The sequence below is a fragment of the Haemorhous mexicanus genome, chromosome 3, assembly GCF_027477595.1.
Source record: "Haemorhous mexicanus isolate bHaeMex1 chromosome 3, bHaeMex1.pri, whole genome shotgun sequence".
NCBI classification, from domain to species: Eukaryota; Metazoa; Chordata; class Aves; order Passeriformes; family Fringillidae; genus Haemorhous; species Haemorhous mexicanus.
This window is the reverse complement of record NC_082343.1, coordinates 46,980,843-46,995,595: the sequence shown is the minus strand read 5'-3', so window position 1 is coordinate 46,995,595 and position 14,753 is coordinate 46,980,843. Positions and strand designations below refer to the sequence as shown.

The 14,753-nt window shown below is 37.1% G+C and overlaps 1 protein-coding gene across 1 annotated transcript in view; it reads right to left on the bottom strand.

The window, feature by feature from the left end:
- The window catches only part of LOC132325703 (ryanodine receptor 2-like), a 132,546-nt gene extending 118,032 nt beyond the window's left edge, over positions 1-14,514 (bottom strand). Inside the window, exons 1-2 of the mRNA XM_059843286.1 lie at positions 14,509-14,514; positions 12,724-12,828 (exon numbers count right to left, since the gene is read on the bottom strand). Of these exons, the coding sequence (XP_059699269.1) occupies positions 12,724-12,828; positions 14,509-14,514 (111 nt within the window). The remainder of the gene's footprint in view (positions 1-12,723; positions 12,829-14,508) is intronic.
- Positions 14,515-14,753: the final 239 nt, after the last annotated feature.

Sequence of the window (14,753 nt, the reverse complement as noted above, 5' to 3'; positions counted from 1 at the left end):
AAGAAATTAACAAAAAAAAAAGAAAAAATGTATATCAATACTAAATAAACAGATACCTGTTTTTAATTGTTGTTCCCTAAAATCAGTGCAAAAATCACTGTCAGGTTTATATAAGAAAGACAATTAACTCAGTAGTAGTCTATTTATTTGGTTATGCCAAGCTGCAGAACAAATGAAGGCTTTAGCTAAGCATTTCCTCACAGATTGAAGTCTTCACTTAGACAGAAGTGAATGCTATGTGTTTGCATCACTCCCTTTAAGAATCACATTCACAATCCCACTTTGGCTCTCTGAATCTGACTTCTTGATTAGTCCAGTCTTGCTCTCAGTTTGCAGTGATCCAATAAGCCAAAAGAAAAAGAAACTTCTGGAAATGAAAAATCCATCCAGAATTAGGAAGCAAAAGAACGGAAACCTCCCTTCATGGAATGCAGTTAGACTTTAAAAAGGAGATGGTTATGAACCAAAATTTCCTAACCATTTTAAATGCAAGCAGAATAAGCATGTAAGAAAGAATTCAGAAAATGCTTCCAACTCTACTATATTTAAACCAACAGCTATATTTGCAGCCTTTGAATCCTCAAGAGATTTACATGTCAAGGTACATGGAAAGCCCCTAAACACTATCCTATCCTATCTACAAAAGGTTTCAAAGAGTGGCCTGTGGTAAAAGACATTGTGAATAAGATGCTAGGGTGAAAAAAGAAAGAGGAAAAATAAGAAGAATGAGAGAAAAATGTTTTGGCATGTAACAAAATAATTTTTGTACTTCACTGATAAACTACATCAAGCAGAAATGATCAATTTTAACCAGGAAGATCTACAAATCACTTTATTTCATTATTCTCTTGCTTAAGCTTTTACTTGTGTTAAGATAATATTTTTCTTTACTCTTTTTACATCAAAACAATAAAATCTTGAAGTCATCGACGAAAATTATTGTAAATTCCCTGGGAAAAAATTGAAAAGTTACTGTAATTTCAGAAGAAATCTCAGTAGAAAGCTTATTGCATATGCTGTTTCTTCTCTCAACTCAAGCCATGGCATACATGAGTTGAGAAAGGACTCAGCAAACTGGGTAGGGTCAGACATCTGAGCTACAAAAAGGCGGTGCAGTCTCAACACTCAGCAAGTCTGTGTTTTTCCCACGCAAAGCTCTCAGTCCCCTAAAAATGTTTTATTTTATACTTTGCAGCATCCTGGAATACTCAGAGTCACAAGAAGCACTTGAGTCTCATACTGCTTGCAGTAACACCAAGAAAGCATACAGAAAGAGAACTGTGGTCGTCTGGGCAGAGGCAAATGCTGGCTGCCTCATATATTCCTCTGAAGATCTCCAAACTCACCAAGAAGCCATTTCTCTAGGACAAAAGTTTTGTATTTCCCTCAGTAATGTACCTAAAAAACAGTGACATATGGCTGAGGAGAGAGAATAAGAAACCCCACCTGAAATTTCTTGGAACAGCCAAAGGATTTAATCAGTTACTGACATTATTAAAATTTGGGCAAATGCACAAGTTCTTTAAAAGAAGCCAAGCTATACCCAGTAAATCACTTATATTCTAACAAAAAAAAACACCTCCTGGAAATGGAATTTTACAGGAAGACCAAAATGCATGAATACCTAGATAACTAAAATAGCTTGTTGCCAAATGACCTACATATACACTAGACTATGTCAATTTACCACATTAAATAATCACCAGTAAGAAAAAACAGGATTTCCAAATTTGTCGCTTTCCTTCAGCTATTTGCATGCCGTTATCTTGTGACTCATTCCAATATTTTTTTAAATAGAAACATCTTTCAAAAAAAGTGAGTGTTCTGCATATTTGTCAACAGACTGTCAGCTAGCAAAGGCTGCCTCAGGAGTGGAAGCTGCATGTACCACCATCATTACAAGCACAATCCACTCTATCAGCAGTATCTGCAGAAACAAGCATTAACTACAAAAATCATATACAACAATAGAGGACTCTCCAAACTGAAGCAGATGACACCAGCCAACATTATTAGAACACAGTTTTACTAGCAGAAGCCTGAATACCCTTTGTTCTTGACAAGTTTCTTTTCTTTGCTCTGTTTACTTAGAAGTACGTCATTTCCATGAAGGAAAATAAGGCTTGAGCTTTCACCCCTATCCCATAAAAAAGGAAACAATGCCTTATCTATTCATACAGAGGGAATGGCTATTATTTAATAGACTAAAGGGTTAGTCAGACTAACAGTAGAACTAGCAAGTGCTAAAAAGACTGTAGCCTAGGCAGAAACAGGAGACTGCAGGAGAAAGGGAGGACAATCTTCAGAGCTCAGCAACTATCATGTTTGTCAAAAGAATATTTATGGATCAATATCAAAACCTAACCACTGGGGATAATACCTCCCCTTCTCACTTACCATGTACTCTAAAATACAGGTTTCAATTTTCACCTGAAAAATGAAGGACAGGTGCATACAAAGAGGTCAGGAAGCATCACAGAGAGCACATTCCCTCTTTTTAAAACTAAATGTGTGTGTGTATGTGCTTGTGTGTGTATACATGTATATTTATCAGGCATGCTTTTGAAGAGGAAGGAGTCAATCCAGACTGCCTGCAGGAACACAGCAGGAGCTTTAACTGCTGCTGAGATCCTTCAAACACTCCAAAATGGGTCCTGCTGGCATGGGACCCACTCCCCAGCACAGAGGCTGGAGGCAGCTCAGCAGGTTGGATGCACAAGATGCTGCAGGCAGAGGCAACTCCCTTCCCTGTCCGAGCGCCTGCAGTTCTGACTGAACCTTGAGGAAACAAGGCTCTGCTCACAAGAGTGGCCCTCAAACACTAAAAAACCAAAATCCAGGTTTAGGAAAAGCTGAGTGATCCTGGCACACACTGAGGCAAACTCATGGTCTATAAGTGGATGACCCTACCACTCTAAGAGGTAAGTCAGTGTCCCTGTGAAGAGCAGGGGTTCACTGCTCACATGGGCTTCTCTGCTGTCCTCAGGTCCCAGACTCAGCCACAAATAAGGCACCTGGAGGCCAGGGACAGAATCTCACCTCTGCCTACAGAGTTGTCCCCCATTGCCAGCCTCTCTCTGTTTGCTTAACACCCCTGGTCTTAAACCCCTTCATTTCTTTCACTTTCCTTCCCTCCACCCCCAATTCAAGAGTTCTTACCATCCTGATAAGTAATTAAAAATGTTCTATGATAAGAGAGAAACAAAACCTAGGTATTTTAACTCGACCTGAAATAGCGTAGCTCTCACACTGCAGTAGTATTTAAATACAAGACTGATACACTCACCTGCCTGGAAGGCTATAATTAAAACAAACTATTTGATGACTCTCCAACAAAACTTTACAAAACCAGAAACCTTCTTGGTGAATCAACACTACCACAGTCCTTAAGGAACAGCTGGGCTGTTATTTTTATTTATCAAAATAAATAATTTCTCCACAAACGAATGGTTGCTCCAGGGAGAGGTGAAATAACACCTGTTCTCACTAAACCTATCATTTTTGATAAGATAGCATAGATTTGCTCAGTGATGTAGCTACCATGGATTCAAAATTCCTATTGCCCTGAGGAGATGCAATTACATACATGCATGCCTATCCAGACTTGCTCAGCAACAGTTCACTGACAGCAGCAAGAAATTGTGCATGTTTATCAGCAAGAAATTGTGCATGTTTATCAGCAACTCTGACAGACACACCACAGAGGCAATACAGAGATGAACCCACCCTAAAATCAAATCCTTCCCATTTCCTGTTCAAGACAGGAATCCAGTCTGTTCAGTCCTGCTCAGTCTCACTACACCAGCTCTATCTCTTCTTTTAATGCTACCCTTGTTGGTGTTGTTCAAGTGTTACCCCTTTTGGGAGGACCATTCACATCCAAACTTAAACAATATGGGAGCCTATGATGCATGCAGAGCACCATTAGAATCAAAAGCACCCTAAGGTGCTGAACCCTGCAGGATAAGGAGAGTTAGGAACAAACTCCCATTACAAAAATCTTGACTGAATTTGAGGGTAAGGGTGGTTTGTTGTTTTCTTTAATTACCACAGAAGGTATTGGTAACTCCCAAAGGTTGAGCAAACTTCAAGAGGGAGACTCCCATGTGGAATCTCCCAGCTCCAGCTGCTGAGATCCTACCAAGTTGGCTGATAGGAGTCTAGTTTCTGGCTACACAGTTCTGCAGACAGAATTAACATTTTCCACACTGCCAGCCTCTGTAGCACTGCTGTGCATTTCCTACACTGATAGCATTTTACACCACTCACCAAAATAGTCTTTTAATTTGCTATTATAAGTCACTGAGTTGGAAAAAAGGATCCTTCCTTTTTTAAATTTTGAACCAACCTAGCCAAATATTTCAGGAAGCTACCCTTACAAGAAGCCATTACAAGACAATAGAGATATGGAGAACTTTCATATATATTATGAGATATTTATTGAGTATAAGCAGTCTGTTTAAAAGCATTGAATAATTATTACTTCCAATCTCAATATAAATGGACAAAAGTAAAACTTATGTTGTGTTTAATTAAATTTTTTGGGCTTTACAAATAATTCATCTTACAGCTGTGCACATTACAAGAGAGAATACAATGTTTGATTATCACTTTATCCAGGCCTTGCCTCAGCTAAGAGATTAATGTAAAACTGCACTTTGTACAATCAGTAGTAGTAGAATTGTAGCACACGAGAATCATATATAACCATGAACAATTTAATATCTCAAAGCACTTTTGACTAAGCTAAAGTCTAAGGTTTTTGTGCTTTCAAGAAATTATGCTAACTTTTAAAAAAGAAGTTAACAAATTTAAGACAAACAGAAAAATGTCACCGTTTTATGATGCAGCCTTTCATATGTCCATAACCTTTTCAACATCAAATCTTCCTCATGCAAAACATAGATGAGAGAGTGGTTAATTACCATTTTGTTTCATTCCAGCTTGTTGTGCAACCATTGTACTACATATTGATTTTAAAAAATTCTTCTAAAGACAAAACAATCAAATCCTATCTATTTTATCATATTCACTACCGTAAAGCTAACCTCACAAATATTAATTCAATTTTCACAATAAAATATTTTCACAATATTGTGAAATATCGATATGTCACGATATGACATATCAATAGATTTAAAGAATCTACTAAAATCAGTGTTATACACAAAGCAGGGAGGTTAGGCTGAGATGCCTAGGACCCAATTTCTGGCATTATTTTATGCATAGCTTTAATAAGCTCAGTCCTCAACACATGCATAAATCAGTCCTGAGGTATGAAGACAAACAAAATCAGAAAAAAATGCAAGTATCAATCACTGCTTAGCTTATTGATTCCTACTGCTTATCTACACTAGCCTGAGTTTAAAAACGCAGTGTGTTACTATCTATGTTGAGACATCTGGAAGAATTAACAAAATTAACGGTTTAGGAGACTACCTCAGCTTTTTATAGGACTGAGCAGCAAAACTGAGACTCTTCAACATTCTAGAACAGCATCTGAATGTGAGGATTTGGTGGGATTTATCTTTTCATCATTTTGCATAAATAGCCTTTAGTACATCAATTCCAACTGCTGATAAAAAAAAGGGATTTGATTCTGAAGATAAATTTAACTGTACCATCTTCAATTTTGCTGTGCTTAAATTTCATACAAAAAAATCCCAAACTCTTTCGGGAACTAACTGGGAATCTCTACTGAAAAGCATGAGTATGTTGCCCTACTTTATTTTAACAAGCTATAGCTTATAGATGCCAGAGGGATAATACCTTTAGAATTTTACTTATAGGTAAAAGACATAAAAACAAAGGGATTCCCTTTTTTTTTCATCCAAGGTAAAAAGTCACACAGTACATCCTTAGTTCCTCATTCTAATCTCTCTGCCAGTATTTTTCAGCTGTCCTCGTGGCAGCTCAATACATAGGAGTGCCAGTTTCAGTGACTTCTACATTGCTTATATTCAGTCAGCAACTTTTAGTCCAACTATTCTCAGTTCGTTCCCTAGGACCACATGGAATCTGAACCAATTCTTCTTTTAATCCTCACTTTTCCATTCCGCTTCAATGGCAGAATTGAATTTGCTACAGCTCTCCCTAGGTTAGACTGCAACAGTGCCTGAATACTCCACTGAGTACTCATTCCACAATCAGATTTTTCCTTCCACAACCAATGTTTTTCTTCAGATGGGTTGGGAGAACACCCAAAAGTATCACACAGAAAGAAGTCTGCTTCTAGCTCTGAACCTGCAGCTCTCTGGGAGACCAGCCCTCAGGAGTTGATATTAGCATGAACAGAGTTTAATATCTTCATTACCAGCCACGAGGACAGGATAGAGCTGCCAAGCACAGCAAATCTTCATGGCATGCAGTATTAGAATAGCACAGTTGCTGGGCAAATAAATATTGGGGAAAACGCAGCAAACTGCACATTGAAGTGTTCAGTAGATAATGCAGCAACTAAGATCAATTAAAAAGGGATTTAACCCTACATTTCATTTTGCCTAAAAGTAAACAAATTTCAAGCTTACTAAGGCAACTGAGAGCAAATTGTTCCACTGTATAATGAAGTCTAGAAAGACAAATAGCAAAAAAAACCTTCAAGTTTTCTCAGAAGTAAAAAAAATCCAACCAAATACAGTGTAATTTTCCAAATAAGCACTTAAAAATCATTTAAATATAAATTCTAGAGAGTCCTAAGCTCTCCTGATGTATTCTAGTTCCTAGTTCATTATGTCATTGAAAACAGAATTTGTAACTACTTACACATTCACCTTCTTGCTACAGGTGACATGCAAAGAAATCCTTATTTCACTACTGCACTCTATTCTAGTAAGCAATCAAAAAGCTGACACTTGAAGTGAAAGGCCACAAAAGCAGCTGAGGGAAATCCACTGGGCCCCATTGAGGATAAGTGAGTTTGGTGTATCTGTCCTGCTGGAGTCATTAAAACACAATTCCAAAAGAAACACATTATGCTCCAAGTGCAGATGATTTTACCAGCGAGCAGTTCATGTAGCATGAAACCTAGCCATTAGCAAAGGAATTGAATGCTCCAAATATTTTGCTAATAAAACTGGGGAAAAAACCCAACAAACAAACAAACAAGCAAACAAAAAAACCTACATGAGTCTCATACTCCTACATACACCTGAACAAACAAAAAGCCCATGCATATACCTCATGTTGGAAGACCAAAGCACAGATCAAGAAACAGCAGCTCCAGAAGCTCTCACCAAAATAGATGTCTCTTACTCTACACCCTCCCAATGATATGAGATTTTCCTGTGGATGTATGGTCAGCAGTAGAATTGGAATGGTTTGGCACTCACCAGTCTTCTGGTAGACCAGAGTGAAGAGAATGTTTTACCACTGCTGACAAAAACTAATTAAATCTCTGTAAAAGACAATTTAAGAATAGAGTTCTCAGTCACTCCACTGGGTTGGTGCAGTTAAGAACAACCCTCTGTTTGGGATACAAGGTCTCCCATCCACACACAGATGTACAACACACTGGCATGTGAAAGCAAGTCATGTACACCTGTACTTATATGTGTCATATGTAAATACACACATATGTATATAGTCTATTCATCAGGCATGGCCTGTAAAATATAATCCAGAATTTTCAAATTTCAGTGGTCTCATTTATTACAATTAACATGAAGTACTATAAAAGACATAACAAGATGGAAAAAATAGTATATTATTTATATAATGAGACTGCTGGATATATTTCAGAAAACACAGGCAATCCAAGTGTAACTCAGCACAATAAAAAGAATTTTTTTTTTCCAGCCAACACAGATGATAGATGATTTTGTGCTTGTCCGCTTACAGAAAAATTGCCTTTAAATGCCAAACCAATTTAATTTCCTGTACCTAGTCACTGAGCACAAAACTGGTTTTTATCTCTTTGAAGTAACAAAAGCATTAGAATAGAATGAAAGTTCAAACTAGCCCCTTTTTATATAAATAGTGAGAGTAATGGTGTTTGGAATACTCAGATTTTCCCACTAGAAAAAATAATTCATATTTAATCATATGAAAAACCCTCTGAAATATATTTCAAATAATAGTTAGTAGCAATGGGCTTTATGAAGGTTACCTTACACGTAATTTTAATTTGCACACCATGTTGGCAAATTTTGATCCTCATACCTATGTTTCATGCAGCATGTTTGCTTGGGGATTATTTAAAAAGAAAAACCTTTCAGACAAAATCTAAATCATTTTTGAACCAACCTAGGCTAAGAAAATACGTTGAATTCTTCTGTGTCAAATATGTCTGAATACCTTTTCTTCTGGATACCCTTTTCTACTGGGTATACAGCAGCACAAAGGGAAATAATTTTCCTTGTCATAAAATGTGAGACAGGTAACAGCATACAATGTACAGGTCTGTTGCTTAACTTTCATGAAAAAGTCATTTAAATCTCAAAACTGAAAGAAGCCACAAAATTATAAACCCCTCCCTCACACCTGAAATCTGGCAACTTCCTTCCAATGTCCTTGTGACACCTTTTCTCAGTGAAAAACACCTGTGCAGAAGGTGCAATAGCACAAGAGCAGTTGATGGTAAAAGAGAAAACTCTGCCTTCCTTTCCTCTTATAGGATATATCAAGTTAGATCCCTTTCTCCTACCCAATATCCATCATATCTGAAAGAACTATCTAATCCTGTTTCTAATATTGTTCATATTGTCCAGAAATTGGAGAAGTTGCTGAATTCAAGAGCACTAATGGATAGATGGCCAGGCTTCACTTCTTAAGAAAATTAGGGAAAATTTCCAGGAAATTGATTATGGCATTTAATCGCTTTTATTTTAAGAAGAAACTACTAGATGATAGAGGTCTTGAATCTAAGAAAGAAAGATGTGATTTAAATTAAAATATTTTTTTTTAAATAAAAAAACATCAAACTACCAAAAAAGATAATCAGAGGAAAAATAATCAGAAGCAAAACACAGTTCCAGGATGTTGCAATGACATTCCTAAATTACTCCAACAGCTATGGATTCACCTTCTCAGGATCACTCCAACTAATGAGTTTTAGTGAAATACAAGGCACTTGGGTCCAGAGAAGGTTCACTGGAAATAACAACCAGGCTAAGAATAGATGGCCTGAATGCTTTTTATGGTCTTAAATGCTTTATAAAAACATAAGGACTTTCATCTTCATCTTACGTCTGCTTTTCTAATAATAAAAAGTTACACGAAGAAAATGAGCCCAAAATATTATAAAATAATACCTAGGCTGTAGGTCACCCTTGTGTAGGACTGTGCACCTGTAATTCTGCATGCCTAACACACCATAGCCCAGACTATGTGACAATACTCCTCATTATACAATTATTTACTATTCCATCTCCACAAGATTCCTCCCTTTTTCCTCATCTATTTCTGGTTCTTTAGTTTTTGGTTTTTTCTTTCTGTCCTGCTGATGAACTGATGAAAGTGGTACTTGCATATAGCACTCCACACCCCAGAAAAATATATTTTAAAAAATACCTGTTTAAAATGAAAAGCGAAAATAATGCTACCTAAGCAAATAAAGCAGCTTTAAGTTTTATTTTTGAAACCAAAACCATTCAAGCAAGCTATGAATGTCAGTGTTTTAATAAATTGTCAGAGCTATTTTACAGGGAAATGATGAAACCTCAGAGCACAAACTAACTACTCAGTGCCTAGAAGAAACAGAGCACTACACACATTCTTTGTTAGGAAATTTCAGTTTTAGAAATTTTTCACTGTTGCCTTTGATACTAGCATTTATCTGGTTCAGAAGAGTCAAGTAGGTATACTCAGATAGATGGATCACTGATCTCACAAAGTATGGAAATTCTCATTTTGGGATTCTTGCACTAAAAATGTAGGCATTTATTGTAGAGCAATCTTGCACCTTTAATGCACACTAACTGAGAATAGCAGTAAATCCAGTAAGTGCACACAGTTATTCTTTCTTAGGCACAAGAAAGCTGCTTATTGTTCTGACTCAAGTCAGCATGAGATCTTGTTCATAGTACTCAGCCATTCCATTACTGCTAACTTACCTGTTATATAACAAGAATACCTATTATATAAACATAGCATTCAAGAGATTACACAACAAAAAGGCAAACCAGCACTCTTATAAGCACAGCATCTTACTGATTTCTAATGCAATGAAAAGTAACTGAGGACTGAAAAGACCTCCTTTTGCAGGATTCTTTCCACTAGAAAACTGAGGACACACTGAAACCAGTTTTTAGTAACAATTTCTCAAAAAATTGCTATACTTTCTTCTACTAAATGAAATGAAGCACTGTTATTTTAATAAAAAGAATTAATGCTTCTCTAAGAAGGCAATAGTGCTTTAGGCAAGACAAATAACCTCGTATCTTAAAACTTCTTTTAACAGTTGCTTCAAACAGATATGAAGCTGTCTATATAAATACCTGGCCTATGATTTACAAATATAAATGCAAAGGCAAAATTTATGTATTTTTCATAGAAAGCACGTAGAGATACAAAATGTCAGTTCTATTAATTTATCAGCAAGTACATATTCAGTCATTTTAGTACCAACTTGACTTTCAGAGACTTACTAAATAGAAAAATATTGAAAACATGACCTTGTGTTCGTCTACAAATTATTTTCCTGATTGTTCTTTTCTAATATCAGGATACTAATATGCAAGAGACACAAGCAGATTCCTAATGCATTTCTATAGAAGCCATTGCAGTAGAAATATATTTATGATTTACTGAACACCATCTCTCTCTGTTGGTATAGCTGTAGCTCTGCATCTTCTGCTAGTGTTGGCATTCAGTAGGTGCTGAGAGCACAGTAAACTACTCTGTAAACAGCCAAGAGCCACATAATAACCACACTCAGAACTTTGCTTTATCTTTCCTGTGCACATCTCAGAAGACCTTTGAGTACAGAGCACTAGAGACCAAAACAGCTGCCATCAGTGTTATTTAGGCATGGGTATAAGTTTCTAGAATTCTGACCTTCATGGTTATGCACAGAAAACATCAGTAATTTTTTCTAGAAAATACCAGATTACCACCAAACACGATGTGTCTCATCGGTCAGTGTGCCCCACAAAAATCTTTTTCTACTCACATCTAGTGCAGAAAATAGTCCAGAACTAGTTCAAATATTCCACCTAAGACCCCTACAAAGCTGTCTTAATTCTGTCCTGTTCCCAGCAGAACACATTCTGCAGAGAGGTTTGCTCATTCTCCAGTGTTCTCCGGGTGTGTTCTCTTTATGAAAAGCAAATCTTCTCCTAATACATGGCCCCAGCACTCTGCTAAAGACAGTGCAAGAGAAAATCTGCAAGTTGATTTTATGATTTAAAGAAAAGTTTCAGTACTTCATGTTCAAAAACTGAATGCTTTTTCATTCACTGCATTCTGCCCTATAGCATTACTTTATCACACATTCCCCTACACTTCATTTAGTTCATGCCCCTGCTCACATCTGTTGGGAATAAGCAGAAAGAAAACTGTTGCTCTGCTCTACACATGTGGCCATACACAGTTATCACTCTACTTCCTGGGGACTGGACTGTGATTTTTGACATTACACCTGTGTGTGTCTGTTCTTTTGATTTTAATTTTTTTCCCTGTGAATTTGCTTGCTCCTGGTTTCAGTATTCACAAAGTAAAGGAAGAGGGGTTTAGAAGTCTGTATCTGCTTACTCTGGTACCACCTCTTCTCTCAGATATGCTTGTCATTCTCTTGGAACAAATTGTCACTGCAGAACACACTCTGGACCATCCATGGGACTGCTCCCAGACTTCATTTCCCAAATACCATTTTCAGTCTAAGTGCCTGGCATTTCATGGGACTGACTACTCTACATTAGTTTGGTTTCTTGAGGTATCCCCATAAATACCAGAGGCATGCTTATCTCCTGCCAGCTTTCTTGACTGATGGACTTAGGGTTAACACCTACTTCTCTTTTGCCTGTATAACTCCTATGCTTACTGTCACTCTTCCTCAAAAATTAACAGGATTTGAGCAAGAGCATAGCATTCAAATGAACACTATAAGGTGCATATGGAATATTCAATTACAGCATAACAAATCAAATTAACTGCACTGCAGGGAACAGTAATTACACTACTATGATTTGTTTGTAAATAACTATTTGCTAGTCAAAAAATTAATTAATTCCTATTAGGAATAATAATAATAATAATAATTCTTTAGGATTTAAGTAATTCCTATATCCTTCATCTTCCAGACTGCTATTTCTTGTCCACCAAGCTCAATAATATTTTATCTTCAGCTTAAAGGTCTGTCACAGCATATTTTATCGCAGGGCACACACAAGAGTTTCATTGTTTCCAGACACAACCAGGATACATCCAAGTCATTTTAAGACCTTTTGACAGTCTCACCCAATATAGTCAGGAATGCTCAGAAAGTTTATTTGTTCAGAAGAAGTGATCAAGCTTTATATGACACATTATGAGATTCTCAAATTATAACACTCTTGTAACTCTATACTGACTCATAGCACATTGAATCTGTAAATTTACAACTCTGGCAAGCTTCAGTGGACACTGCAAGTGCTTATAATTTCCAAAAAAAAGAGACCATTTCTGTAGCAAAGGAGGGAAATTCAACACAATCATGCTGTAAGCATGTGATAGCCATGAAAGCTGTGGTACCACAGGAAAAAAGTACTATTTTGCAAGATGAAGAAAGGTGAATATTTAATAACTTACCCCTTCTGCCTTTTCTTCTGTGTTAGCCAGCATTTCCTGGAGGGCCCGTACTGACAGAGATTGCTCCAGCACAAAGGTGCAGATGGACAAATCAGGTGGAACATTCTAGGTAAAAGAGAACCATGAGATCACATTAGTAACACATTTGCCGAGTAGCACTTTCCAGTGGCTCTATGGCTCACCATCCATGGATCTGGAAGATCTAATACATCCCTGAGGCTACGAAATCCAGCTAAATACTGGGCTGCAACAGTTAGGTTTTAGCCAGTAAAGGGAAGCAATGCTCTGCTCAACATGTGCAAGCTGATGCCTGGGGTATCAGGTCCCTTCTGAAAAAGAAACTGTCAATAAAAGAAGAAACCAACGAATCTCAGCAAGTTCAGCAGAGCATCGCCATGAATGTCAGGGCTAGTGCACTCCCCCTCCCTGTCTGCAGAGAGGAGGAGAGGGATTTTGAGTTCTCTTTAAAAATCTAATAGTGATTACAAGGGAATAGAGGCAGACTCTTCTTGGATGTGGTCCTTGGAAGGAATAGGAGCAGCAATACAAGTTGTACAAAGAAAATCAGAGAAAAAAACTGGGAGTGAAAAGGCTATTAAGCAAAGCAATGATGGGTCTGCTTGGACATTAGCACACGGATCATGTATCCCAGACATTATGCCCAGATTGTGAGGAAAACCAAATTAGGTCTTTAGGCAACTGGTAGTTAGGCAGAGCTCATCATTATCATGAAGATCAAGATGAATTTTCATAGCAGAAATAGGGGACACCAAGTACCAAGGCCAAGCCAGCAGCTTCAAAGCCTTGCAGGGCACTATACTTGACCACAGGCTGCTCTAACTGGGCTAAAACTAAAAAGTCTTACAAAAATTATTATTTAACTTGTCATGCTTGAAATAATATCATTGAACTACTGAAAAGTTATTTTCCAGACTATCATAAAAATTTGTATAAAATTGAAAGAGGTTTGTAATAGCAATGTCTAAGTTACAAAGTGGCAAAGTAAAATTAGATTTTATGTGGGGATCTTTTCTTCTGTTAATAGAACATGCAACTCCTACGCACCTTTACTTGCCTCCAGAAATTCTTTTGCATCCCTTCTCTATTTTCTTTTTTGTTAGTTGCATATTTTAGTTTAGGAATACTTTTATTGACTGTTGGAATTCAGGTTTTTACACCATGAATGCTTTTGCTGCTAAAGCTGTAAAACTGCACACTTACTCAAACTGCATACAAAGTGAAGAGGCAACTTCCAAGGCCAAATTGTAAAAGGTAGTTAAGAAATCTTCCCCCCCCCCCCCCCCCCACAAAAGTTCATTTTCTCAGAATACCTCACAATCTTACTAGATCTTACTACCAGATCTAGACTAGTAAATCTCACTTAATATATTTCTCTTCATCCATACTAAACACAGCAATTCAGGTCTGTTTAATACATAATAATAAAATTATTCATTAATAATAATAAAATAATTCATTATTTTCCAATACCTATATTTTAATGAAATTAATGTAAAATTGTACTTTAAGTTTCAGCCAGATGAAAATGGTTTTAATATCATCTTCTGTGGCATGGGTTTTGACTGGCTTATGCAATGACACTTTGGCATGAAATAGTTTTTCAGCCAACTCCTTCAGAATCAGGTCTCTAATTATTCATCAGTGTTCTCATTACTATTTTTCTTATGTAGCTAGTCAGACACTAGAACAGTCCTTTTAATGCTAAGACTGGACCAACAAACAACCAATTAGATTGCCTTCAAAACATCCTTGTAATGTAAGTACCATCATGTTGCCCTTATGTTACAAAGCAGGAAAGGGAGCACTCAGAGATCTCAGGCAGCAAGGCACTGCTTCTACCCAGTTAATGTAAGGACAGTTTTCCAGTCTAGAAAGTGTCTCAGCCTAACAGGGCAGCTCATCCTCCAGTCTGTCCAGTTAAACCGACAAACAAGAGTACAAACAACAGAGAAAAGATGCTCCATACACTGTGCTCAGAAATGAATCAAGCCTAACTTTTCTGCATCTAT